Source organism: Thecamonas trahens (assembly GCF_000142905.1).
Source record: "Thecamonas trahens ATCC 50062 unplaced genomic scaffold supercont1.24, whole genome shotgun sequence".
NCBI lineage: Eukaryota > Apusomonadida > Apusomonadidae > Thecamonas > Thecamonas trahens.
The window spans coordinates 117369-142177 of record NW_013657656.1 but is presented as its reverse complement, the minus strand read 5'-3'; the positions used below and the strand labels follow the sequence as shown (position 1 = coordinate 142177).

Below are 24809 nucleotides of genomic sequence, written 5' to 3'. Positions count from 1 at the left end.
GGGGGGGGGCGGGGCGGGGCAGCTCTCTGTCCGGACCAAGGGGAAGGAGGGGGTTGCGGCGGTGCACTGTGGGGAGGATGTATGGGAGCCGGTATGATGGAGGCGGGTTTGGCGGCAGCGGTGCAAGCGGCGCCGCCTACACGTACACGTACTCGGACGAGGGCGAGGGTGGGGCCGGCGACGTGTCGTACTCGTACTCGTACTCGTACGTGGAGACGGTGGATGACGAGGGCTCTTACTACACAGAGGCCGAGGGGCTTGATCCGGAGCGTGATTTGCAGCGGCTAGCGCTGGATGATCTGTATGCGCAGCTGGAGGAGGCCGTGGTCGAGACGCCCAACTATCTACTTGCGCTTGCGGTTGTCCGAGCGCTCGCCCTCGTCGACGCGTCGGATGCGTATGGCGCAGCAGCGTTTATGGCGCTGGCCGAAGACGGCTCGCGGCAGGTGGTGTCTGGGCTAGCGCGAATGACTGGGCTGGAGACGCCTGTAGTCCGCGATCGGGCGCTGATAGCGGCAAGAGCGGCGTCAAGTTCGGAGGCGAGCTCGGCCGGAGGAGGCCCGGTAGCTGCGGCGTCGACGGCGAGGGAGCGGTTCCCGCCGCTTGTCCACCCGGAGAACAAGCAGGTGTACGAGCGGGTGGTGCGACACGCAGCGGTGCTCGATCGCGAAATGGCTGAGCTCAGCCGCGAGCGCGACGAGGCGGAGCGAGAGGCCGCGGTGGCCGAGGCCGATGCTGCGGCGCAGGCGGCCGCGTTTGCCGAGTTTGGCGACCGTGCGGCGGCGTGGCTAGCCATGGGCGTGCCGCGGGTGTACTACGCGGCGGCACTGGAGCAGCACAAGGGTGTGGTTGCCGTGGCGCAGCGAATGCTGGAGCGCAAGGTGGCCGAGGCCGAAGCGCTGCGTCGCAAGATCGAGAACATGCTGCTCGAGCGCGAGGTGCTCCGGTGACGAGAGCCGGGCGCGCTACATGCGCGAGATGCCAAAGGTCTTGGTGCCCTCGACTGGCGCCGAGTATGTGGCGGAGAGTGCCATGCCGACGACGTTACGGGTCTCGCGGGGATCGATGATGCCGTCGTCGAGGCAGTGGGCCGAGACGTAGTAGCAGTCGGACTGGTCCTCGACCTGGTCGATGAACTTGGACTTTTGCGAGGCGAGAAAGTCGTCGTCGATGGCGACGCCCTTGCGCGCAGCCGAGGCGCGGACGACAATGTCCATGACGCCGGCGAGCTGCTCCGAGCCCATGACGGCGACGCGCGAGTTGGGCCAAGCAAAGAGAAAGCGCGGCTCGTAGGCGCGACCGCACATGGCGTAGTTGCCGGCGCCGTATGAAGCGCCGATGATGACGGTGATGGCCGGGACCGTCGAGTTGGAGACGGCGTTGATGAGCTTGGCGCCGTGGCGGATGATGCCCTCCTGTTCGGCAGCGGTGCCGACCATGAACCCGGTGATGTTCTGCAGAAAGAGGAGCGGGATGGAGCGGTAGTTGCAGATCTGGATAAACTGGGCACCCTTGTTGGCGGCGTCGGAGAAGAGCGGGCCGTTGTTGGCAATAATGCCGACCGGGATGCCGTGGATGGAGGCCCAGCCGGTGACAAGGGTCGGGCCAAAGGCAGCCTTGAACGCACCAAACCGCGAACCGTCGACAATGCGGGCGATGACGTGGCGGACGTCAAACGAGGCCTTGAGATCGGTGCCAACAATGCCCAGCAGCTCATGAGGGTTGTACAGCGGCGGCTCGGGGAGCGCGTGTAGGTGGCTATGCGGCAGCGCCGTCGCCTTGGTGTACGCCACCGTGGCCATGACCGAGCGGGCTAGGGCGATGCCATGAAGCTCGTCCTCGGCGAGGTAGTCGGCGACGCCCGAGACCGAGGCATGCATGACAGCACCACCGAGCTCGTCGTCGGTGGTCACCTCGCCGGTGGCCATCTTGACAAGCGGCGGGCCGGCGAGGAAGACCTTGGCGTTGTCCTTGACCATGATGACATAGTCGGACATGCCCGGGAGGTAGGCGCCGCCAGCGGTGCACGAGCCGCAGACCACAGCGATGGACGGAATGCCGGCCTTGGAGCGGCGGGTGATGTCGCGGAACGAGGCGCCGCCGGCATGAAAGACCTTGAACTGCTGGCGGAGGTTAGCGCCGCCCGACTCGACAAAGGTGATGGTGGGCAGGCGGTTAGCGGCAGCGATGGCAGCGAGGCGGTCGCCCTTTCGGACCGATGCCTCGTCGATGGCGCCGCCTTTGATGGTTGCCCGCCCAGCAATGACCATCGTCTCCACGCCTGCCACCAAGCCGATGCCGGCGACGTTGGCTCCGCCCGGGATGTTGTCCTTGAGCCCGAGGCCGGCCAGCGGGAGCAGCTCCAGGAACGGCGAGTCCTGGTCGAGCACAGCCTCGATCCGGGCCCGGGCATGATCCTTGCCGGCCTTGTGCGCCCGCGCCACCGCCCGATCCGAGCCTGGCGAGCCTGCCTCGCCCAGCGCCTCGCCCAGCTTCTCCACGGCGCCGGCCATAGCCTCGCGCCTGGCGGCGTAGTCGGCCCCGGCTGTGAGGCCCGGCGGCGAGGGCAGGACAGGCAGCGCAACCGAACTCCTTCCTAGAGCTGCCGCCACCATATCTGCGGGAGTGTGTGCGGCCATAGTGGAGGTGTGAGGTATGAGGAGGAGGACGGGAGGGGTGTCAGGCAGAATGGGGTAACTTGTTGTGGTGGTGCTGATGATGCTGCTACCATGATGGGGGTGATGATGATGATGATGGTGATGATGATGATGATGATGATGATGATGCAATTGTTGCTGTTGTTGTTGTTGTTGTTGTTGTTGTTGTTGTTGTTGCAGCTGTTGCTGTTGCTCTCGTTGCTGCTGCTTTCGTTGCTGCTTCTGTGCGTGGTCCATGCCATGGCTGACCTGACCGCCAATTGCCGACGGTTCACCCCTCCCCTCCCCCCCCCCTCCCCCTCCCCTCCCCTCCCTCCACCCCACCTCGCTACACCCCACCCCCTCACACATCATGGCCGAAGTGGAGACTGCGGTTGCGGCTGCGCTTCTCCGCGCACAGGTATGTCCATGCCGAGCATAGGAGCAAGGTTGCCGGGTTGTGGGTCGGTGGTTGGCCTTGTCGGTGGCCTTCAGCGGAAACAGAGGTGGTTTTCGTGGGGAAGGCGGGAGGGGAGGGGAGGGGGGGGGAGGGGAGGCATGGCGGGACGGGGGAACTGACAGAGCGCTGCGGGTTGGCATGGGGCTGGTTGTGTGTGTGTGTGGGGGGTCGGGAGATAGTACGCGGTGGAACAGGACTTGGAGGGCAACCCCAACATGGCGGCCGAGTTCTACCTGGCGGCGTCGAACCTGCTGCACGACGCGGCGTCATCGGCGTCGGTGCCTGCGGAGGAAAAGTCGGCGATTCGCGACGTGGCAAAGCGATACGACACCAGGCTGGGCAAGATGGAGCTCGAGCGGCCGCAGGCCAAGGAGATCACCTTTTCCGAGCGGGCCATCGTGACCATTAACGCCCCGCTGCCGCCGCCCAATGAGATGATGCGTCGCTCGTATTGGCTGATGCGGGTGTGGGCCAAGACAATGGTCTCGGGCGGTTACGTCACGCCACAGCTGTACATTCCGCGGCGGATGTGGTACCAGACCGAGGTGAAGCTCTCGGCCATTCCGCAAAAGATCGACTGTTGCTCACAGGTTCTCGACCAGCTGCTCAAGCTTCCGCAGGAGGACCGCACCAACCACCCGCAGTTTGTCCTCACGCTCGGCAACTTGTGCAAGCAGCTCGACGAAATCCAGCGGTCGCTCGACAAGCATCTTCACTGCGTGGTGGGCATCAAGGAGGACAAGGCCGCCGTCCAGGAGATCCGGACCAAGAAGCAGCGGTTTGCGTCCAAGATGAAACGGCTGGGATCGACCATCTCCAAGGGCGCGACGAGGCTGACGAACAAGGCCTCGGTCGAGGACAACACTGCGTACGTCGAGCTCCTGCTGGAGGTCTTCCAGCGTGCGCAGTTCCTGGACGAGTGGCTCGATCTCTACGCCGCCGACGCCGAGGTCGCCTCCCTCCTCGACCGCATCTCGCGCTTCTTCTACGAGGTTGTCTGCACCTTTGTCCTCGAGGACTTTAACGTTCTTCTCGAGCGCTACATGCGGCTCAACCGCAAGACCTTCCTTCCGTAGCTCAAAGCCTGCCGCCCACCAAGCCTGGAACGAGAGCCCAAGAAGCTCGCGGTTGGTCATCTGTCGAGGCCACGCAGCCGCGTGGCTGGCTCGAGCGGCTGAGCATGGACATGGGTATGGGTATGGGATGATTTCAGTCCTGCGGCCGGACAATTTCACCGTCCACGGTACGGCAGTAGACGTTTAGCTCCGGTGGCTGGCTGGCTGGCTGGCTGGCTGGCTGGCTGGGTGGCCGCGGCGCCCACCGCGTTCGCCGCGTCCACCTGCCGCCTACCCACCTCTCGCTCTGCCATGGCAACTCCAGCCCGCCTCGCAGCCGCAGCCGAAGACGGTGCACGCGCCAACCGTAATGCACGCATAGCGCGCCGCACAAATGAGCTCTCCACAGATGTACCGCCCCCCCCCCCCGCCCCCCCTCCCCCTGTCACTTTGGCGCGAACTGACCCCTCCTCCCCCCGCACACGCACGCAGGTGGCCGAGGCATACACGGCGGTGCGGGTGCACGGCGAAGACATTGCACAGGCCCAGGCGCGGATGGATGAGCAGGTGGCCGAGTTACGCAAGGCAGGCGCGGTGGCGGTGGTGGACGGCGCCGGACGGACGGCGTCGCAGTTGCTCGCTGTGGCTGAGCGGGCCGGAGACGGAGCACGGCGGCGGATGGAGGGTGAGGGCGGGACGATTGCACGCAAGGTCCGCGAGGCGCATGCCGTGAGTGATGCCGACCGAGCTTTGAAGCAGGCTGGGCTGGAGCGGGCGCTGGACGAGGAGCGGCGGGCGAGGAGCTCGAGCGCGGCCGAGTCTGCGGCGCGTTTGGACACGGCGCTGCGGCGGATGGAGGGCAAGATTGCCGACGTGCGGCGGGAGCGGATTGCCGGCCACGACCGAGTTGCTGGCCACATCCGTCGCAAGATCGGCAAGGTCGAGACTGAGCTCAATGCGTACGTGGACGACCGTGCGCGGGCAGCCGAGCTGTTTATGGCCAAAGTGGCAGAGGTTCAGCGGTCGCTCCGGGGCTAGGGTCGGTATGACGCGTTGAGGTACTCGAGGACGGCAGCGCAGCCGTCGCGGACAACGGACGGCGGCATGTTGGTGATGCGCTCGTTGCCGACCAACGTGAGGGTGGTGAGGCGGGTGCAAAGGCCGAGCTCGGCGGGAACCTCGACGAGGGCGTTGGACGCGAGCGTCAGCTTGGTCAGCGACGGCGAGAGAAGCGCCAGGTCGGAAGGCACGGCCACAATGGCGTTACTTGCGAGCTCAAGCGACTGCAGGCATGCAAGCGCGTCGAAAGGAAAGCCCTCGAGCGACGGCAGTGCGTTGCCGGCAAGGCTGAGGTGCTCGAGACCCGCCAGCGGGGCGAGCGCGCTCGGATCGAGACTCGCAATGCGATTGCGGGCGAGGTCGAGAAAGGTGAGCTGTGTTAGCGAGGCCAGCTCGGGCGGAAGCGCGTCCAGCGCGTTGTCGGCGAGCCAGAGCGTGTCGAGCTCGAACAGTGTGGCAAGGGTGGCCGGGACGGCTTCGAGGCCGCAGTCGGAGGCGTTGAGAGCGCGGAGGTTCGCGAGCTTGTTGATGTTGTTAGGCAACGCGCGTATGGGGTTGCCGTCGATAAACAGCGTAGTTAGCGCAGTGCACGAGAGAAGAGCATCAGGAAAAGCGTCCAAGACGTTGCCCGAGAGGTAGAGAGCGGTGAGCGATGCAGCGGCTGGGCCGGTGACGGCGTCGGGCGGAGCTGAGGCGATGCGGTTGCCCGCGAGATGCAGGCGGCGGAGGGTGGGGATACGCATAGCAACGGGCGGAAAGTCAACTAGGGCATTGCTCGAGGCAGCCAGTGCCGTCAGGCCCTTGAGCGCGGTCAGCTTGTCCGGCAACGCGGTGAGGGCGTTGCCATCGAGCGAGAGCCGCTCCAGACTGGTGACGGCCGTCGTCCCCGCCGGCAGCTCTGTCAGCGCCAGCGAGCGCAGGTCCAGGTGCCGCTTGTCCTCCTCATTAGCAGCCGCCACCCGTGCGTCTGCAGTCTCCATGGGTGTGCGCGTGTGAGCTTGTGGGCGAGGCGGTGGGCGTGGTCGGAACAGGCAGGCTGAGGAGTGGGCGGCTTGGCCGACCGGCCGGCGAAGGGCTGGCTGGCAGCAGAGCCAGGCCGACTGCCACCGCCACCACTCGTCGCCGAGCAAAGTGCCATGGAGGTCTCACGGGGACTGACAACGGCCACGCTGGATGCGCTGACAGCACTGGTGGACAACGTGAATGCACTGGCGGCGGTGCAGACGAACAACAAGGAGATGTTCTCCTCGCTTCGTGCCATGCAGGAGGAGGGTATGTGGGTGCGGAGGGTGGGGAGGGAGACGGCGGTGATCGATCTTGGCGGGAAAGACCGTGTGGCGGTGGGAATCTACGGCCTTTTCCTGGCCTTCGCCTTGACGGAGAAGAGAAGAGGGGAGAAGGGTAGGGGGGGGGGGGGGGGTGAATGACTGACGGGCTGTGTGGGCTGGTATGTGTGGTGGTGTGGTGGAGGGGGGTTTACAGCGCGGCGGTTGCAGAAGAAGCATGATGAGCTGGTGGTCCGGCTGCGGAATGTGCGGCGGCGGAGCGAGGCGACGGTCCGGGCGCAGGTGGCGGCTGGTGCGGAGGTTGTTGCGGGCGCGGGCGAGGGTGAGGGCGAGGGAGGACTGGTGAAGGCGGTGGAGGGGGATGCGCTGGAAAAGCTGCAGGACGATGTGGCGCAGAGAGTGGGCGAGCGGGCCGACGAGGACCTGCTGCAGGCGTACCGTCTGGCGGGCAAGTCTGTGTTTCCGGTCGGCGACGACAAGCTTGGCATCCGGTTCGAGACTTTTTACCAGGGCGCGTTCTTCGAGTCGTACTTTGTCATCCTGGCGCTCGACGAGGAGGCGGGCAAGCCGCCGAGCGTGTTCCGGCATACACTCCCGCACTTTCTTCCGCTCGATGCGGTAGCCAGCGAGTTCCTGGGCAAGTCGGTGGCGACGTTCATCGAGAAGGTCTCGGACCTGCTTCACGCGTTTGTGGCGCGGCGTGAGCACGTGCGGGTCCTGCAGGAGATGCACGGCGAGCTGGTGAGCAACGTGGCGACGACGCTGGCATTTGATGTGGTCCAGTTTACTGGCGTCGTACCGTCGGGCGACGGCGACACTGCGGGCGCTCAGGCCGAGTTCCAGATCGTGTACGACAAGCTCGACGACGAGCTGCCGAGCCGGGCGGCGGTGAACCAGGTGCCGAGCCGCAAGCGGCGGGCCGAGACATTGACGAGCAGCGGCGAGCCTGCGGCCAAACGGCTCAAGGGTCTCGAGCGGGTCTTTCTCGAGTCGGCACTTCCGGATGCGTATGCGTTTGTGGTCTCGGGCAGCGAGGCATGAGCAGCGCGTTTACAACAGAGCAGACGGGCTCGGCTAATCGGCCAGATCGCCGATGGCGAAGCGCGGGGCGGCGACGGCGGTGCCCTGGGAGCGGACGAGAGCCTCTGCGCGCTTGCGGGCCTTTTCAGCGCGCAGCCGCTGCTGCTTGACTCTTTTCGGCTCGCGTGGACGCGACTTTGGCGGCGGCGGCGGCTCGAGCTCGCCGGCGCATAGCTTGAGGATGCGATCCATAACCTCCTCCTTGGTCATCCATCCGTTGAAGAGCGAGATGCGGCCTTGCTGGACCTGCCAGTAGAAGGCACCCGGGAGGGTGGGGTGCGGGCCGCGCGGCTTGTTGATGGTCGCGTTGACCTTGGTTCCATCCGGCATTAAACAGCCAGCTAAGTCGAGGCGTGGGTATTTGACCGGCCTGCGGACAATGCGGGCGTGCTGGCGTTCGCGGGTCGATTGGTGGCGCTTGGCGGCCTTGCGTGTTGCCCGCGACGAGCGCGGCGTCCTGCCCTCTCCGGACTTGGACTGAGACTTGCTCGCCGACGACTTGCCGCTCCACTGCCCACCGTGGTGGCGTTTCATGCCCGAGTACGAGTAGATTGGGACGGAGAAGCGGTCCCAGTCGTCTTCGGTGGCGACGATGGGGTGCCGGCGAGCAATGATGCGGATGACCAACGGCTCGTCGTCGGCGTAGTCTGAGGTACGGCACTCGGGCGCGATGGCATAGAACCACGGGAGGCGGACAGGCGCGACGCGTACGAGGCGGCGCAGCTGGTTCCCGTCGGACGACTCGACAAACTGTCCGGCAAACGGCTGTGAGTTGGATGTCTTGGCCCGCTTTGCCGGATGAAGGGGCGTGGTGTCGTCTAGCCGGCTGTTGGGCATGTATCGCGAGCCGTAGCCGAGGTGGCGGAAGAGCTCGTCGTCGGTCGCCTCGTACCGCCTCTGTCGCGCGGCGAGCACCGTGTTCTTGCCGGCGCGGAAAATCCGGCCAGCCGCCGCAGTGTGAGCAGCAACAAGGTCGGCGCAGCCATACTTGGGCACCTTGGCCATGTTGGGGGCGGGAGCGGCGGAAACGGCGGGTCGAGTGGCGCTGCCGGCTCGGCGGCGAGAGATGGACCTGGCGTCACAATAACAGCACGCAGAGGCGCGCCATCGATGCCCACCAGTCGGCAAGCCGCCGCGCCTTCGGCCGGGGAGAGTGGAAAGACCAGATTGCCGGCAGCGTTGGCAAACGGCATGAGCAGCTCGGCAGGGTCGTCGTCGTCGGGAGCCATGTCGTCGTCAAGGACATACAGTGGCGTGGTGAGCGTATCGTAGTCGGCAGCCGAGATGACGCCCGATCGGTAGGCTGTGGCGAGCGCGTCGAGACTCAACAGGGCCTCGTAGCGGAAGCGGGCCATGGCAATGTGTGACCGACGCCCGCGCAGCTCACGCGGGTGATTGTGCTTTCCATACACGGCAACCATGTAGCGGCGCATGGCGCTATCGCGCCGCTGCTGGATGCGGCGATGGATTTCATCGCGCTTCCGGCTCGGCGCCGTGTTGCGCTTGAACAGTGGCCGCCTGGGCTCTGGTGCACACTGGGCCACGATGGACGCGTTGATCTGACGGGTGTAGACGACAGCACGGGCAAGGTCGAGAGGAGAAATCGGTGCGTCGAGGGTTGCTGGCGACTCGGGCCCATACGCAGGAGTCGTCACCAGCGGCACTCGCCGCCTCTTTGCAGGAGCAAGTTGGGCGTGGGTCGCGCGGCTCGCAGTCGGCGACTCGTGGGCGAGCCGAGTCCAGTTGGCGGACGAGGTCGGGAGCGGCTCGCTCAGCTCCATGTCGAGCATGCCCAGGCCGCCAGTGCTCGGCGCCCCGAGTGGCAGCGCATCGTGTGGCAAGAGGCCGTCGTTGCGGAGGCCTGAGAACGGATGCATGAGAAGGTCGTCCGGAGTGGCCGGCGGAAGGCGTCGGACCGACGAAGATTGCAAAGACGACGCGTTGGGCACGAGCTGAGCCGTGTGCACGTCCATTCCACGCGGCGGGACGCCTTGGGCGTCCGCTGGCGTTGCTCGAGTCTCGCCCACGTCCATGGCGACCGGCTGGGTTGCTTGCAGGCTCCCTGTGTCACCTAAGCCCTCTGTGAGCCCATCCTGAAAAATGAGCCTTGGGCGACTCGCAGCCCCCGGAGCGGCAGCAGGAAGCCTGCCACGAAACGTACCTTGCGGCCAGGAGGAGGCGTGCGGGATGGAGCTCATTGCTCCGAGCCCGTGGGTGTGAAAGCCGCTCTGTTCCGCCCAGTACAAGCGTCGCAGTCGCCACCTCGGCACCAAGGTTCAACACCCTTCAGCGAGTCGTGTTGCCACCACCAGCCCCTCCCCGCCCTGCTCTCGCTCCCTTCCGGGGATGCCTCGACCTGCCCTCGCCCAAACCGACAAACTTTTTTCGCAGGCGCTCGCTCTCGCATTTTTTAGCATGCACCTTGGCCATAGCCATGACCAGCAGTTGGCAGGAAGGCCATGCTTGGCCTGTTTGATCAAGCATTCGGCCAGCTGGATGCGTATGGCATAAGGGGGAGTGCCGTGTGTAGCCTGTACTGCGAAGGAGGATTGTGTAGGAATGGCCAGGGCTTCGTGCACTTGAGCTGGCGGTGTGGTGGTTGAGAGTACGGGGAGAGGCCCGCGCGGACGGCGGCGCGGCGGCAACAGTCGTCTCTGTGCACTCGCCATGCTATCTGCAGCCGAGCAGCAGCTGCTGGACGGATTCCAAGCACGACGTACGTGGTATTGTGTGAGAGCGCATGCGTGTGTGGGTGTGTGGGTATGGGTGGTGGCTCTGCGCTCTGGGCTCGGCAGCCATGGCGGCGGGTGGCTGGCGGCGGTGGACTCACGGTGCCTTTGGCGCGCACTCGGTGGTCGGCTGCAACGCGCCGACAACAGTGGCGGCGGCGCGGGCACAACAGGCCCAGTTGGCAGCGGGAGTGTCTATGGCAAATGGTGCAGTCGGTGGCTCGGTCGGTGGCTTGGTCCAGGCCGTGGTGGGGAGCTCGGGAGGGGCGGGCGGTGTGGAGCTCCCGTACCCTGGCGGTGTGCAGCGTGTGGCCCGTCCGCCGCAGTCGCCGCAGCAGTCGCCGCAACAGTCGCCGCAGCAGTCACAGTCGCAGTCGCGTTCGCATCGGCCAGGTGTGGTGTTTATCCCGCCGTCTGCCGCAAGTGTGGCGAGCGGGGCGGCGCATTCGGCGGATGGCGGGACGGCTGGCTCGTCGCAGCTCGTCATTCCGTTTGCGTCGCAGGTGCAAGGCCTCCGAAGCGGAGCTGAGCCTCCGGCTAGTAATGGACGTTCGAGTCTGGTGGCGGTTCCGCTGCCGTTGGATCCGCGCGAGCGCGATTCGGCTCGTCAGTCAGAGATTGAGGCGTTGCGGGCCGAGCTGCAAGAGGTGCGGGTGGCGTCGACGCAGCTGCAGCATCTGATGCTGGGCAAGATGGAGGAGCTCATTGCGCAAGCGCCTGGGGCGAGCGGCGGGGGTGGTGGGAGTAGCTCGCCGTTGCGACTGGGGCAGTTGCGGCACGACGGAGGAGAGAATGGAGCACGAGCGGCTGGTGCGCCCAGTGACCGCATGGCGGCGCTGATGGCGCGGCTGCAGAGCAACGATATCACGCCGCACGGGAGGGCGCCGGCACGGCCGGTGACACCACCATTGGCGCAGAGCTCGTTTGAGTCGTCGGGCGGGTTGCTCGACGAGACATCGTATGTTGGCTTCCGCGACTCGTTGCTGCAGGGCTCGATTCGCAAGGATGCCGACGGGGTGATGCGGAGCGACGACGGGGTCCTTGTCGTCAACCGCGTTGTCCGACGGGCGGCGTGCTGCGGAAAGTCGTCGTGCGCGTGCGGCGAGCAGGTGTGGAGCCGGTCGCGAAGCCGGTCGCAGCGGCCGGCTCGAAGCAGCGGCCGCAGCCGCGGCCGGCCGGGTGGGCCGGTCACGCCACCGAGGGTCTCGCTCCGGCGGGAGCGTGTCGGCCGCAAGCGAGTGTCAACCAAGCGGGCGTCAGCGTTTGCGTCGCCGGGCAAGGTGCGGCGGTATAACCGAGTAGCGGCGTCACCGCTCAAGCCGCCTGACCGATCGACGTTTGCATCACGGCAGCGCAAGGCCGAGACGCTGGCCAAGGCCAAAGCCAAGACGCGGCATGGAAGCGGCAGGCGGCGCCGGTCGCGCAAGTCGCGCCCTTCGACTGCGCGCAGACTCGACGACTCGTTTGACATGCACGACGTGGTGTATTCGCCACCGGTTGTCGCAGACCACGTGGTCAAGGCCAAGACACGGCGCAAGCCGACGCGGTCGGAGCGGATTGCGCGGCTGCCGCCGCGGGGCCCAGATCCCATTTCGCGTGGCCCGCGAGGCCGGGCCACCCGATCGCGCAAGACGAGCAAGAGCCGCCGGCGAACATCGTTCAAGACTCGGTAGTGGGTGGCAGCGGGTGGCGGCGGCGGAGGTTCGACGGGGCCGCTCCGTCCGACGCCGACGGTGAGGTGATGGGTCGTTGCGTTGCCGACACGGCAGGAGATGACTCTATGCGGCGGGCAAGAGCACGCCAGCGGCCGATGGAACGAGCCTTGCGAAGCGCACGACTGCGTTTGGCCCGCATCGACACCCGCACCGTGTGGGTGTGGTAGGCGGCATAGAGGCGTGAGCCGAGATAGGCAGCAGCACCAAGGATGGCGCCAAAAGCGAAGAGAGCGAGCAGGCGCTCGCTAAACGACGGTTCGCCGTCGACCCACACACCAAGAACCGAAGTGAGGCCGCCAAAGTACTCGAGCAGCGCGGTGCCGAGCGAGACGAGGACCTCGGAGCCGAGAATGTAGTTGATGAGATTGAGCGACTCCTTTTGGCGAGCCTGCTGGACCTGGATGGCAATGTCGTTGGCTTCGCGGACCCGGGCTTTGACGCGGTCCATCTGTGCAGCGGTAAAGGCCTGGGCATTGTCGAGATCGAGGAGGCGTATCATGGTGTTGAGAACTTTGCGCGAGTGCTGTCGGCGGTTGATGAGTCGCTTCTCGTAGAACTGGGCGGTGAGCGAGGACATGACGTCGTCAAAGTTGCGGACGCGGTCGATTTCGCGCTGGACCGAAGAGATGTCGCCGACGTCGATCGAGGTCAGCAGCCGCTGGACCGTCGACAGCTCGGCATTGAGCAGGTAGAGCATGAGATGAATGGCGCGAATCTGTAGAATCTGTCGGATAAAGTGCTCTTCCATGTACCCGTGGTGCTTGGCCCACTCGTCGGCGGTCATGTAGATGAGCGCCGAGTTGGGCCGGATGAACTGCAGCTCCGAGAGCCGATTGGTGAGGTTGCCGGTCACCCGCGACGCCCACAGCTCGTCCGAGTAGTTGGCAAAGCCACCGACGTAGAACTGTGACCACTTGCCGACGAGCTCGCGCTTGGCGAGAACAAACTCGGGCGTCCACAGCCATTCCCAGTGCGGCGAGTGCATGGCCTCACCGTGCGTGTCGAGCAGCTCGGTGGCGATGGAGACCAGGTACGGGGGATTGTGCGCGTCGAGGAACATGGCGTCAGCAGATCCGCGCGCAGGGGTGGCGTATATCGCGTTAAACTCGGCAACGAGTGCGTCGATCAGCAGCGTGTGTCGGTAGAGCAGGCCGCGGGCCCGGAGCGCCTCGCCAGGCATGGCCTCGAGGCAGATCTCCACGCACGAGAGGGCCGAGAAAGTGGCATCCATGCACTCGAGGCTCAGATCGTCAAAGATGGTGAGAACACGCGCCGATACAACCCTCGAGCACTCACCGAGCGCAGCATGTGGTGTCTCCCGCGTCTCGAGCACAGCCTGGGCAAAGGCGTGTGGCGATGACGGCGTCGGTCCACTCATGCTCGCATGGCAGCAGAGCACATACGCCCGCGACGCCACCATAAAGTCGGCCGCAGGGAGGTATGCCGTATATGCCGCAGCAGATGCCGTTGGGTTTGGCGAGGTGACGCATGGTGTTGTGCCGGTGGGCATGGGTGGGGCTGTGGGTATGGCGGTGGCCATGGGGCGGGGCGAGGGTGCAGTGGTAGTGTGGTGAGTGTGAGTGTGGCACGGCGAGCCGAGTGGAAGTGGAAGTGGAAGGCGCCGGAGGGTAGTAGCGGCTGGAATGGGGAGGAGGGGGGGGGGGGGGGGGGGGGGGATCGATGTGTACGGTGGGTAGGATATGGCCATCAGAGGTGGATGGAGGTGGTGGGCGTGGCGTGCATGACGGCATAGCAGTGGCTATTGACCTTGTCCACGGCAGCGGGTGAGGACGAGGTGAGGCCGACCGAGGCGTCTGCGAGATGGGGAAGGTTGAGGAGGGCGAGCATGGCCGTATCGGTGAGCTTGGTACACCCTTGCAGGCCGAGATACGTCAGATGAGGGCAGCCGTGGACGATAGCGACGACACCGGCATCGGTCACGCTCTCGCACTCGAACAGATCAAGCGAGGTGAGCAAGCTGCAGTGTGTAGCGATGGCCGCCAGCGCCCCATCGGTGATGAGTGGGCATGCCGAGAGAGTGATGGAGGTAAGATGCGGAGCAGCAGCAGCTAGGGCAGCGACGCCGCTGTCTGTCATTTGTCCGCACCAGGCCATGTCCACCACTCGCAGCGCCGGGCAGCTCGTCACCACCATCGCCAACGTCGCGTCGTCGGCCTCCTCAGTATTGGCCAGGCGCACCGTCGTCACCGCCGGGCCCAGTCGCGCTTCAAACTCGGCTGCAGACTCGCCGGCCTCCCAAACGACCTCGCTAAGCTCTGCCATGCGTGTAGCAGATGGCACCTGCGGATGTCTATAAAGTCAGGTGTGTGTATGTCATGGTGTGGTACTGACTGTTCACATGATCTTGGTGCGGTACGTGGTTGGTGAGACGCCATGGGCGAGGAAGATCGGCAAGCCGATGAGGAGCGCGCCGCCGAGAAGATTGCCTGCAATGGCGGCAGGGAGGTGCCATGCCCATGTATCGCCCCAGGTGATCGGCGAGTTGCCGTTGATGAGCGAGAGCGCAAAGTAGCCCATGTTGGTCGGCGAGTGGGCTGCGCCGAGGACAACAAAGGCCATGACCGGGAGGAAGATGCCGAGGACGATACCCGGCAGTGTGCGCGCCACAGTTGCGTTGTACGCCGCCATCCCTACCAGCAAGTTGGCGATCATGCCCCAGACCACAAGCGAGAACCAGCCGCGTGCGCCGCTGGCCCAGTACGGGCTGACTTTGGCGAGGACGATGGCGTCCAGACGAGCAGTCGAGTGCGCGTCGAGCAGTGAGCCGGCCACGAACAGAGCGCCGGCAAATAGCGATCCAAGGTAGTTGGCGACGATAGAGACGAGCCACATAGCAACAGCACGTTTTGGGCGAAAGACGCGGGTCTGGAAGTTATCGATCGCGTTGCTCACGCGGCCGCACCGGTGACCGAGAGCAGCCACAGCCGCATCCCAGCCGCCACGAGCGAGAAGATACATTGGAATGGTGATGCTCGACGCGCTGAGGAGGAGCGATCCGGAGAGAATGACCATGGAAACTGCAGTAACAAAGCCGAGGCCTGCCATGAACGCCTGCGGGCCGTGGGCCTCGACGCCGGCCGAGAAAACGGTCGAGAGGAAGGCGCCGGTGGTGATGAGGACGCCGGCAAGAACGCCACGGACGATCCACTGCCAGAGGCACTCATCAAGGCTGGCATCAATACTCTCGGCCATCGCACGGATAACTTGCTCGGGTGTGCGCATCATCGGAGGCTTGGCCGCCACTGTCGCCGAGCATGACCCATCGCAGTTGGACGATGAGCAGCACGAGGCGTCGGACGAGCACGAGCATTGCGAGGCGTCGGACGACGCATAAGATGTGTCGCCATGGTCAGTACTTGACAAAGGCGACATGAGGTGTAATTGAGGGGCAGAGAGGGCTGTAGTGCCGTAGGGTGTGGTGCGAATGTGTCTCACGTTCGACAGCTGGCGACACGGTGGCGTGCCCTCAAGGAACGATTCAAGAAGGAAGTTGCGAGCCAGTCTCTGTCTGGAGCTGCAGCGAGCAGATGGGCGTACTTTGACGACATGGCTAATGTCTTGGACATCACGCAAGTGTCTACAACTGAGAGCGCCATAGATGTGAGCGTGCCCATCGCCGAGCTGCAAGGGGCGATGGTGGCAGGCGACGCCAAGCAGGCGTCCAGGAAGGTCGCGATCGCGAGCTTGCGCGCGTGCAAGAGCAGCCGCAAGCGCTCGCGCACTCCGGTCAAGAGGATCAGAGCCGAGGGAGAAGCTGGGGATGAAGATTTCGAAAGCCCACGCAAGCGAAGCACAACAGGAGCGAGGCGGAGCCGGCTTCAATTGCGCCCCACGGTATCGTCGCCTCCATCTAGTGCAGTTTCGGAGCTCGTGGACTTGGCAAAGCGGGCCGAGGCGCGAGCTGTCGCACGTGATGAACAGCTCCAACGCCTGCGCGAGCTGCAGGAGACCCTTCTCCAGGCACAGCTCAAGGCACTTGAGTGACCTCGTCACTGGTTTCTTCCCCAGTCACCACACGCTCAAGCGGTGTGCATACCCGCTGCAGAAGAGCATCGAGCCTAAAACAAACGTGTACAACGAGCCCGTTCTTCTGTGTACTGGAGAACGGGAGGCCATGGTGCATGATCTTCCAGCGCGACTTGCTCACACCAAAGCGCCGCTCGATCGGATTACGCATGCAGCACTGTGGGTCCGACCGAGAGAGTGCGCCCCTACGAGGCTTCACGAGATACTTGTAGCGGCTTCTGTCGAGCGCCCCATCGGCCAGCACACACACACCACGCCCAGTGCTCTCCATCAAGTGGCGATCGGGATCTTTCGCAAGTTTCAGCAGCGGGAACATCGACGAGTCAGATCCACGCCCGGGCACGGGCCCAACCAAATCCACGATCTTGTCGTTGTACACGTTAACTACGGCGAGGAACTGCAAGGACATGAATCCCTTGTAGCAGTAGTAGTCAGTGGGGTTGTCGCCGGGAGGAGCCTTCTTGAGCCGAATGTGAGTTCCGTCGACAGCGAACAGAGCACGACGCAAACGACTTGCGTACTCATCCTCTAGCACATCACCACGCGCTGCAGCCTCATCGATGCGCGTCAATACCTCATCCTGGAGGTTCGTAATGTCGTCGATCATCTCGTCGCGGGAGGGGTAGCTGATCTCATCGCGCAGGACATCAAGCAGAAGCAACATGTCGTACTCGAAGAGCTCGGTACACGTAGTGGCGCTCATGTTGAACTGGATTTCAAGCTGGGCAAAGCTGGAGAAGTTGTGTGCAAGAGCATAGAGTAGGACGAACAGCCGCTTCTTCGGGTGCACCATCGGCCGCCCGCGCTCGCCCGTAGCAACAGTCGTTTGCTCGTAGTACTCACCAGAAACACTAATGGGAACATCCCACGTCTCGTCGTACGCAGCAGCACCGAGCATCATGAATACATCCTTGGGCATCCGCACGTAGAGCATGAACGAGTCGTCGGTTCCACGCAGCAGAACCGATGCTGCCAGATCGCCGGACACGTCACGCCGTTGACGTCCAGTTTCGCTGAAGCGGTCGCGCAGGGTAGCCCTCCCATACACTGCCTCCGGATCACCGCCTCGGACTCCCGGAACGCCCAGATCCATGTCGCTCGTCGTCGACAAGCGCGCCTCTTCCTCGGCCACGGCAGCGGCAGCAGCAATGAGAAAGAGTTGCTCTGCATCGGCCTCCGCTTCCTCCAGCTCCTCCACTTCCATCTCAATTGCACGCAGGGCCTGCGCAGGACTTGCTTGTAAGCTTAGTTCCGCCATCTCCAGCGAGCCTGTCGAGAGGGAGAAGGGCAAGTGTATCGACGTTCAAGTCGGGTGCCACTCCGCCCGCCAGGGCCGCCACGTCGGCTGTCGCCCCACGAAATTGACAACAACGAAATTCAATCGATTCGCTCGTTCCCTCGGTGGTCAATTCTCAAGTGGCTTCCATTCCGTTGCTCATTGTGAATTGTGATTTTGGCTGGGAATAAACGTGGGAGCCCTCATTGCTGAAAAGGATGAGTTGCGTGCAGTGGGGCACGTGCCCACTACGTGCGCTGGGCGTTGACCGAGTCGCAGTCAAAGTGGCGTCGGAAGCGCATTTGCTCGATCGGCGGATGCTGCGCCGACTACATGTTGTGGGGCCGATAGTGTAATGAGCAGAGGGAAGGGCGCAGGGGGGCTGCATCAGGCGACGTCAACTGCTCACATGAGCTTGGTGCGGTAGGTGGCGGGCGAGACGCCATGGGAGATAAAGATGGGGAAGGCGAGGAGAAGGGTGCCACCGAGGGCGTTGCCGAGAACAGCCGGCGCGATGTTCCATGCCCAGGCTTCGCCCCAGGTGATCGGCGAGTTGCCGTTGATGAGCGAGAGCGCAAAGTAGCCCATGTTGGCGGGCGAATGAGCGGCGCCGAGGGCAACAAAGGCGAGAACCGGAAGGAAGATGCCGAGGATGACGCCCGGTAGCGTGCGGGTGACCGAGGCGTTGTACGCCGCCATCCCGACCAGCAAATTGGCAAGCATGCCCGAGACCACGACCGAGAACCAGCCGCTGGCGCCGTTGTTCCAGTACGGCGAGAGCTTGCCGAGAACGATGGTGTTGAGCCGGACGAGCGACTCGCCCTTGAGCAGCGAGCCGCCGATGTAGAGGACGCCGGCGATGAGCGAGCCGACGTAGTTGGCAACGACTGAGACCAGCCACATGGCAATGGCACGCCGCGGGCGGAAGCGGGCCGACTTGCCGCTTGCGCCGCGCCCCGATGGCGCGGTCGGCGCGCAGCCGAAGCAGCCGGCGGCCGCATTCCAGCCACCGCGGGCAAGGAGATAGGTGGGGACAGAGATGTTGACTTCGGTGAAGAGCAGCGATCCCGAGAGGATGACCATGGAAAAGCCGGCGACAAAGCCCATGCCTGTCAGGAAGGCTTGCGGGCCATGGGCCTCGACGCCAGCCGAGAAGACTGCCGAGAGAAAGGCGCCCGAGGTGATGAGGACGCCTGCAAGCATGCCGCGGACGATCCACTGCAGCATTAGCTGATCCAGTGAGGCATCGACATGCTCCGCCATTGCCCGCACAACCTCGGCCGGTGTCCGCAGCACAGCGGCCTTGCGGGCCACCTCGGTCTGCTGCGCTGTGAACTCGGGCCAGCCGGCGCTCTCGGCGTTGCTCCCGCTCGTTGTGGTCGCTAGGCTCCCATACGACCCGTAGCCATCACTGTAGCGCGACGCTGTCGACATTGGCGGCAGAGAGAAAGACAGCAAGAAGTGGCTGTGGCTGTGGTGGTGACGGGGCGGGTCGGGTGCTCCGTCCCGAGCAAGCGTGAGTGGCTGCGGTGGTGGAGGCGTGCGGGCGTGGGATCCTCACCGTGATTGCGGTTTGCATGCGAGTGGCTGTTGGTTTGGTGGGGAGGGCGAGCAAGGACGGAGCGAGGCTCGAACGGAGTCAGTACATGTCGGGATCAATGGTGGGGACAAACGGGGCAACAAGGAGCTGGACGTCGACGAGATCGGTCTCGGAGGCGACGACATGCTCGGCGAGCCAGGGGTCGTCCTCCAGCAGCTCTGTGGGGAGTGGGCGCTCCTCCGGATCAAGGGCGGTGGTCTCGAGAACAAACGAGAGGTAGTCGTCCGAGTAGGCGGCCGGACCGATGGCGATGTTGCCGTTTGCAATGGCCTGCAGAAGATGGAGCTCGTTGACGTTCTTCTTGGGGCCTCCATGCGAGGTTCCGTTGATGGGATGGAAGCCGAGGGCGAGCTCGAGTACGGTGAGGCCGACCGAGTAGACGTCAGCCTTGACGGTGTACGGATACGGGTTGCCGTTGTCGTCGGTCCGCAGCTGCTCGGGAGCGAGGTACTCGAGGTCGCCGAGGAGCGAGTTGGCAATCGAGGCCTGAAGGTTTGCGGCGAGGCCGAGGTCGACGAGCTTGGGTATGCCCTGCGAGTTGAGGAGCACGTTTTCGGGCTTGATGTCGCGGTGCATCATCTTGATGGACTTGAGGAACGAGACAGCCGAGACTAGGCAGTACGCGATCTTGCCGACAATGGCTTCGGGCAGCGGGTACTCGGTGTTGTCGATAAAGGACTGCAGCGTGCCGGCGTTCATGTACTCGGTGACTAGGTGGATATGGCGGTGCCAGTAGAAGCCGCCGTAGAACTTGACAATGAACGCCGCGCCGGGCTTGTACGCCCCGTCAAGCTTGTCCGAGATCGAGGCAAGAAACAGGGCCTGGAACTCGGAGACGAGGTGCTTGCGGGCCGAGTCGGCCATGATGACCGACTCCACGTTGACCCGCTTGAGCGCGTACAGCTTGCCTTGCGACGAGTCGCGGACCAGATCAACCGTGCCAAACTGGCCGCGTCCCAGCTGCCGGAGCGGCTCACACGACTTGGCACCCACGCCGGTAAACCGCACACTCACCGCGTCCGAGTCAAAGTCTGCCAGCGTCGACATCAGATGCGGCGAGTTCTTCAGCTTGGCATCGAGCACGATGCAATATATGTCGTAGTCTGTAGCACGATCCTTCATCTTGGAGCTGTCATTCCCAGCAACGTCAATCGACCGTCATCAACCACGTGAGATCATCCGTCCGCCGTCTTTCTACCCCCCCCCCCCCTCCCTCCCTTGGCCTCTACCTCCTCCTCCACCTCCGCCGGCCACGTACAACGGAATCTGCACCCCATGCTCCGACAGAGTGAACAACCGCACCTCGTCCTTGAAGATCCGGCCATCCTCCATGCTGTCCACGGCCACACGTCCATCCCCCCGGCATTCTACACCGTAAGTACCCTATGTCTGTCCCCCTTGCCCATGCGCCCATGCCCCTCCCTCACATCACCTCCACCATCACCTACATCCCGTCCGAGCTCTCGTCGTCCGAGTCGGGCATGACAATGCTGAGGCCAACGTCCAAGCCAAGGTCAAACTCCCCGCTGTCCATTGTGCCTGCTCTGTTGCTCGGCGTCCCCTCGCTAACCTCTATGCGGTGAGGTGACCCTGTTGGCGGCAGCTGCCGTGGTCGTCGGCCTAGTCGCTGTGGCCGGCAGCCGCCACAACCGCATCTTGACCCACATCCCGTCCATGCCGTTGTTGAAGTAGCGGATGGCCGGCCGGCACGCTCATTCGCAGGGCAACCGGGAGCAGGTACCAAGCCCCACTCTACATGGCCATGATCGCTTTATCTCCGTCCCAGCTCGCTACCTCGCCCGCATCCCGCCCATGCCCACTATCCTTGTCCACATGACCGGCTCGGCCGCAACACACGTTTGTCGCACGCTCCGCCGCACCAGCCGCGATCAGCCGACGGTAGCCAGCCCGAGGCATCCCCTCCCTCCCCCCACCAGCCCCATGCCAGTCCGTGATCATTGCCCGCCCACGTCCATCACCACCTTTACAATGACAATGCCAATGCCAATGTCGATGGCAATGCCGATCACGACGCTGATTGCAGCAACATACTCGACAGCGATCACGATCACGATCACGATCACGACCGCGATCACGATCGTTCCAACCCCCTCCCTCCCCCCCCCCCCCGCACACACACACCGTACCCCCACACACACCTTCCTCGCCCGCCCACTCCACTCTCACACACTCGCATGGCATCTAACAACCTGAGCGTGGAGGCGCTGCCCGCGCCGACGGACGGAGTGTCGTCGCTGGCGTGGTCGTCGCAGGACTTCCTCGTCGCCACCTCGTGGGACTGTGAGGTCCGGTGCTGGCAGGTGGGCGGGGCACAGGGGGCAGTGCCTGTGGCGTCGTCGTCGCATCAGGCGCCTGTGCTGTGCTCGGCGTGGGAGGGCTCGGGGAACATGGTGGTGACTGGTGGCTGTGACAACGTGGTCCAGGCGTGGGACCTTGGCTCGGGTGCCACCAGCCAGGTCGGTGAGCACTCTGCGCCCGTCAAGGAGGTGGCCTACTCGGACGAGCTCAACTGCGTGCTCTCGGCCTCGTGGGACTCGACGCTCAAGGCGTGGGACCTCCGGTCGTCGGCTCCGGCCTTTGATCTGGCCCTCCCGCAGCGGGCGTTTACCATGGACGCAACGTTCCCTCTGGTGGCGGTCGGCTGTGCCGAGCGGCAGGTCGTCCTGTATGACATCCGCAAGCTGGGCGTGCCGTACAAGCACTTCCACTCGCCGCTGAAGTATCAGACCCGCAAGCTGGCGGTCTTCCCGGACGCTACGGGCTTTGCCATCTCTTCGATCGAGGGCCGCGTCGCCATCCACTATGTTGAGGAGAAGGACTCGTCGTTCAACTTTGCCTTCCGCTGCCACCGCATCGACAACTCGATCTATGCCGTCAACGGCATTTCCTTCAACAAGGCCCATGGCACGTTTGTGACCTGCGGGTCTGACGGGACCTGGGCCGTGTGGGACAAGGACTCGAAGAAGCGCCTCTACCAGTCGCCGGTCCACGAGAACTCGATCTCCGACGTCGCCTTTTCGCACACCGGTGCTTTCATCGCATACGCCGTCTCGTTTGACTGGCACAAGGGCGCCGAGTTCTACGCGCCGGCCACGGCCAAAAACTCGGTTTGCATTACGGCCACGTCGCCGTCGATGATCCAGCCGCGCCCTCAAGGATAGGGGCAGAAACAGAGTGCGGTAAACAGCAGCGGTGCTGCGGCGAGGGGCTGGCTTGGCAATACTCATCGAGGTGGAGCGGGAATGTGGATCGCCGTTTCGCACACCGGGGCATTTATCGACTTGCGATGTCTCGTTGTAGCTCCCACAAGGGCGCCAAGTTTTACGCGCCAGTCACGGCCAAGCCCTGTGTCACCGTTCATGGTCCAGCCGCAATCACAGGGATTGGGGATGGCAGTGCCGCGGGAGGGGGCTGACATCGCAGAGCTCAGAGGTCGAGCGGAAAGTAAGTCATGACCGAGAGGGCAGCCTGGGTGTTGGACGCGCCCTTGAAGCACGGAGAAATGCGGATCTTGTCGACGGGTTCAAAGAGCTGGCCATCGATGACGATAGGGAACTGCTTCTTGGTGTCCTTGGCCTGGAGCTCGATGAGCGAGGCGTGGTACGTCCGCTCGCCATCCATGACGGCGGACTTGCCCTTTTGCAGCCGCTTGCCGGTGTCAAAGTCGAGGCAGTAGAGCTCGAGCGCCGAGTGCGAGGGCCGCGGCGGAGTGCCGCTCTGGCCGGGCGCAGGCACGTTGGAGACTGTCACGTTCCAGTACTGCTTGGTGGGGATAGGCGGGCCGGGTCGAGCGAGACCCGAGAGCGACACCTCGGAGAACGAGGCGGTGAGCTCAGGCCCGGTGTACTTGAACGACTTGTGGGTGACGACGTCGTCGAGCGAGAGGTGCGACCAGCCCTTCTTGCGGCGGAACGAGCGGGCGGCGGCATTGACGCCGATCTCCACTCGCTGCACAAACGGAATGGTGCGATGGATGGGCTCGCCGCCGCGCGTCGCCGACGCCACCCAGATCTCGCACAAGTAAATGTTGACGTCGAGTGGGTGGATGCCGCGGGTAAAGTACCGCTCGATCTCGTGGCAGAGGAGCTCGCCGGGTGAGAGCTGCGGAACTGGGAGCCGGTTCGGGGCCATGTCCGGGCGGACGCCACCCTCAAACATGGAGACGTCGAGCGTGCCGCCGGCGTCAAAGACGTCGAGGACGGGCGCCGGCGGCGCACCGACGTGTGGCATCACCCGCGCCACCATCTGTGAGAGGTCGAGCATGTGCCGCCCGTACCACCCGTCGAAGCAGCCGAGGAATGAGGCAAGCGCGTTCTCGGTCCCGAACGGAAGCACGTAGATCTGAACCTGAAGCTTGTCCACGAGCTCGGGCTCGGTCCGCAGCAACGCCACGTAGCCAGCAACAACGTTGAGGAGGGTATAATCGGAGCCGCCAACGCCGATCTTGACGATGCGCTTGCCTTGCGGGCGCGAGCCTGACGACTCGCCGTCGCCGTCGCCGTCGAGCCCGTCGGGGTCGTCGTCATCCTCGGGCGCAACGGTGTCGACCACGCCAGCCTGGGCATCGGCATACAGCGCGAGCACGTCGCGGAGCATGCCGTAGCCCGAGGTGACCGGGATGTGAAGCTCGTCGTCGACAGTCACCGCACTCGCAGACACGTTGTCGTCGTACTCATCGCCGAGGACCAGAAAGTTGTACCGCAGCGCCGACGGTGAGGCCACCGCGGTCTGGGTTCCCGGCGTGGAAGCCGGTGGAAGCATGGTGATCGAGTCGCGAATGGCAGTGACGCCGGCGGTGTAGAGCTTCTTGGACTCGGCGACGTCGTTGAGCGCCTCGGCCTTGGCCAGAAGCGCGGTCAGCTGGGTGTAGAGCGCGTCGATGTCGCTCGCGGCGCAGGTCGAGAGACCGAGCGCCTCGGCGTCGACGCCATCGTCGAGGAGCAGGTTGAGGGTTGTGACTACAAAGTGGTACTTGATCTGGGTCGGCGTCGGCCGCTCGGTGGCAAACTGATGCATGAGGTAGCTAAAGTGCGGAAGATTGGGCTCGGAAATGTTGAGAAAGACGTGCGCGAGACCCTCGCGGGCGTCGGCCTCGTCGGCGGCGCCTCGCGCGTCGGCCTCGAGCAGCGACGCGTTCGACCGCAGATACGCGTCGCGCCACATCGAGCCGGGAACACGCAGCTCGCGCGAAAGCTCGCGGAGAAGCGTCTTGGCCACCGACGCGTACGGAAGCGGCCAGAGGTAGAACTGCTTGACCGTGGTGATGAGCGACATGATGGTTGGCGTCGGCAGCGGGTTCGACGTCGGCGTCGCCACAAACAGGCGGATCATGTACAGCAGCGAGAGCAGCCGACCCTCGGTGATGCCTGGGTGCTTGAGGAAGAGCAGCAGGTTGTCGTGCAGCTCCGGCACCTCGTACGACGCCTTGAGCAGACCCTCGAGCGCAATCGACGTCAGCGACTTGGCCAGCGTCTCCGCGCTCTTTTCGGGATCGTTCGGCATGGTCCCGGCCTCGCCGAGCCCGAGCGCACACTGCACCGACGACGCCTGCTCCACAAGCGTGAGCACAACCTTGTCCATCGGCACCGGCGCCGCCAGCCGGGCCACCACCTCGTCCACAAACTCCCGCCGAGCGAGCCCGGCCGCGAAACTCCGGCTGCGATAGTCTTCCCAACACGCGAGCGCCTTGCGGAAGAACGGCGTCTGCACGTTGTACTCGACAAAGAGCGAGATGTAGTGCAGAGTCATGGTGACCGACTCGAGCGTCCGCCCTGCGATGATGAGAGTGAGGGTGAGTTTGGGACGGGGGGGGGGGGGGGGGGGGGGGGGGGAGGAGGGAGGGAGG

General features: G+C 64.4%; 13 protein-coding genes across 13 annotated transcripts in view; 6 read left to right on the top strand and 7 right to left on the bottom strand.

The window, feature by feature from the left end:
• Positions 1-77: 77 nt before the first annotated feature.
• On the top strand, positions 78-679 carry AMSG_05571 (uncharacterized protein; the record flags this gene model as incomplete). Its single annotated transcript, XM_013902200.1, has 2 exons — positions 78-628; positions 655-679. 2 exons carry the CDS (start codon positions 78-80, stop codon positions 677-679), a joined length of 576 nt encoding a protein of 191 aa, XP_013757654.1.
• Positions 680-788: 109 nt separating this feature from the next.
• AMSG_05570 (carboxyl transferase) lies at positions 789-2615 on the bottom strand (the record flags this gene model as incomplete). The annotated part of the gene is made up of 2 exons (XM_013902199.1): positions 789-965; positions 1005-2615. 2 exons carry the CDS (start codon positions 2613-2615, stop codon positions 789-791), a joined length of 1788 nt encoding a protein of 595 aa, XP_013757653.1.
• A 394-nt stretch (positions 2616-3009) lies between these two features.
• On the top strand, positions 3010-4172 carry AMSG_05569 (microtubule interacting and transport domain-containing protein; the record flags this gene model as incomplete). Its single annotated transcript, XM_013902198.1, has 2 exons — positions 3010-3057; positions 3276-4172. The coding sequence occupies 2 exons, from the start codon at positions 3010-3012 to the stop codon at positions 4170-4172; spliced, it is 945 nt and encodes a 314-aa protein (XP_013757652.1).
• Positions 4173-4463: 291 nt separating this feature from the next.
• On the top strand, positions 4464-5189 carry AMSG_05568 (uncharacterized protein; the record flags this gene model as incomplete). Its single annotated transcript, XM_013902197.1, has 2 exons — positions 4464-4562; positions 4644-5189. The coding sequence occupies 2 exons, from the start codon at positions 4464-4466 to the stop codon at positions 5187-5189; spliced, it is 645 nt and encodes a 214-aa protein (XP_013757651.1).
• A 1157-nt stretch (positions 5190-6346) lies between these two features.
• AMSG_05566 (uncharacterized protein) lies at positions 6347-7626 on the top strand (the record flags this gene model as incomplete). Its single annotated transcript, XM_013902196.1, has 2 exons — positions 6347-6482; positions 6693-7626. 2 exons carry the CDS (start codon positions 6347-6349, stop codon positions 7535-7537), a joined length of 981 nt encoding a protein of 326 aa, XP_013757650.1. The 3' UTR covers positions 7538-7626.
• Positions 7529-9609, bottom strand: AMSG_11889 (uncharacterized protein; the record flags this gene model as incomplete). The annotated part of the gene is made up of 2 exons (XM_013902309.1): positions 7529-8572; positions 8659-9609. The coding sequence occupies 2 exons, from the start codon at positions 9607-9609 to the stop codon at positions 7571-7573; spliced, it is 1953 nt and encodes a 650-aa protein (XP_013757763.1). The 3' UTR covers positions 7529-7570.
• Positions 9610-10243: 634 nt separating this feature from the next.
• On the top strand, positions 10244-11978 carry AMSG_05563 (uncharacterized protein; the record flags this gene model as incomplete). The annotated part of the gene is made up of 3 exons (XM_013902195.1): positions 10244-10292; positions 10519-11059; positions 11126-11978. 3 exons carry the CDS (start codon positions 10244-10246, stop codon positions 11976-11978), a joined length of 1443 nt encoding a protein of 480 aa, XP_013757649.1.
• A 105-nt stretch (positions 11979-12083) lies between these two features.
• On the bottom strand, positions 12084-13530 carry AMSG_05562 (uncharacterized protein; the record flags this gene model as incomplete). The annotated part of the gene is made up of 2 exons (XM_013902194.1): positions 12084-12126; positions 12164-13530. The coding sequence occupies 2 exons, from the start codon at positions 13528-13530 to the stop codon at positions 12084-12086; spliced, it is 1410 nt and encodes a 469-aa protein (XP_013757648.1).
• Positions 13531-14338: 808 nt separating this feature from the next.
• On the bottom strand, positions 14339-15891 carry AMSG_05560 (formate dehydrogenase; the record flags this gene model as incomplete). Its single annotated transcript, XM_013902193.1, has 2 exons — positions 14339-15396; positions 15839-15891. 2 exons carry the CDS (start codon positions 15889-15891, stop codon positions 14376-14378), a joined length of 1074 nt encoding a protein of 357 aa, XP_013757647.1. The 3' UTR covers positions 14339-14375.
• Positions 15892-16008: 117 nt separating this feature from the next.
• AMSG_05559 (uncharacterized protein) lies at positions 16009-17325 on the bottom strand (the record flags this gene model as incomplete). Its single annotated transcript, XM_013902192.1, has 1 exon — positions 16009-17325. The coding sequence occupies one exon, from the start codon at positions 17323-17325 to the stop codon at positions 16009-16011; it is 1317 nt and encodes a 438-aa protein (XP_013757646.1).
• A 390-nt stretch (positions 17326-17715) lies between these two features.
• AMSG_11888 (uncharacterized protein) lies at positions 17716-20477 on the bottom strand (the record flags this gene model as incomplete). Its single annotated transcript, XM_013902308.1, has 4 exons — positions 17716-18754; positions 18990-20072; positions 20202-20276; positions 20392-20477. The coding sequence occupies 4 exons, from the start codon at positions 20475-20477 to the stop codon at positions 17749-17751; spliced, it is 2250 nt and encodes a 749-aa protein (XP_013757762.1). The 3' UTR covers positions 17716-17748.
• Positions 20478-21138: 661 nt separating this feature from the next.
• On the top strand, positions 21139-22125 carry AMSG_05556 (RNA export 1; the record flags this gene model as incomplete). Its single annotated transcript, XM_013902191.1, has 1 exon — positions 21139-22125. The coding sequence occupies one exon, from the start codon at positions 21139-21141 to the stop codon at positions 22123-22125; it is 987 nt and encodes a 328-aa protein (XP_013757645.1).
• A 90-nt stretch (positions 22126-22215) lies between these two features.
• The window catches only part of AMSG_11887 (uncharacterized protein), a gene marked incomplete at its 5' end in the record, with an annotated part of 4273 nt that continues 1679 nt past the window's right edge, over positions 22216-24809 (bottom strand). The window contains one exon of the mRNA XM_013902307.1: positions 22216-24735. Coding sequence (XP_013757761.1) covers positions 22391-24735 — 2345 coding nt within the window. The 3' untranslated portion in view covers positions 22216-22390. The remainder of the gene's footprint in view (positions 24736-24809) is intronic.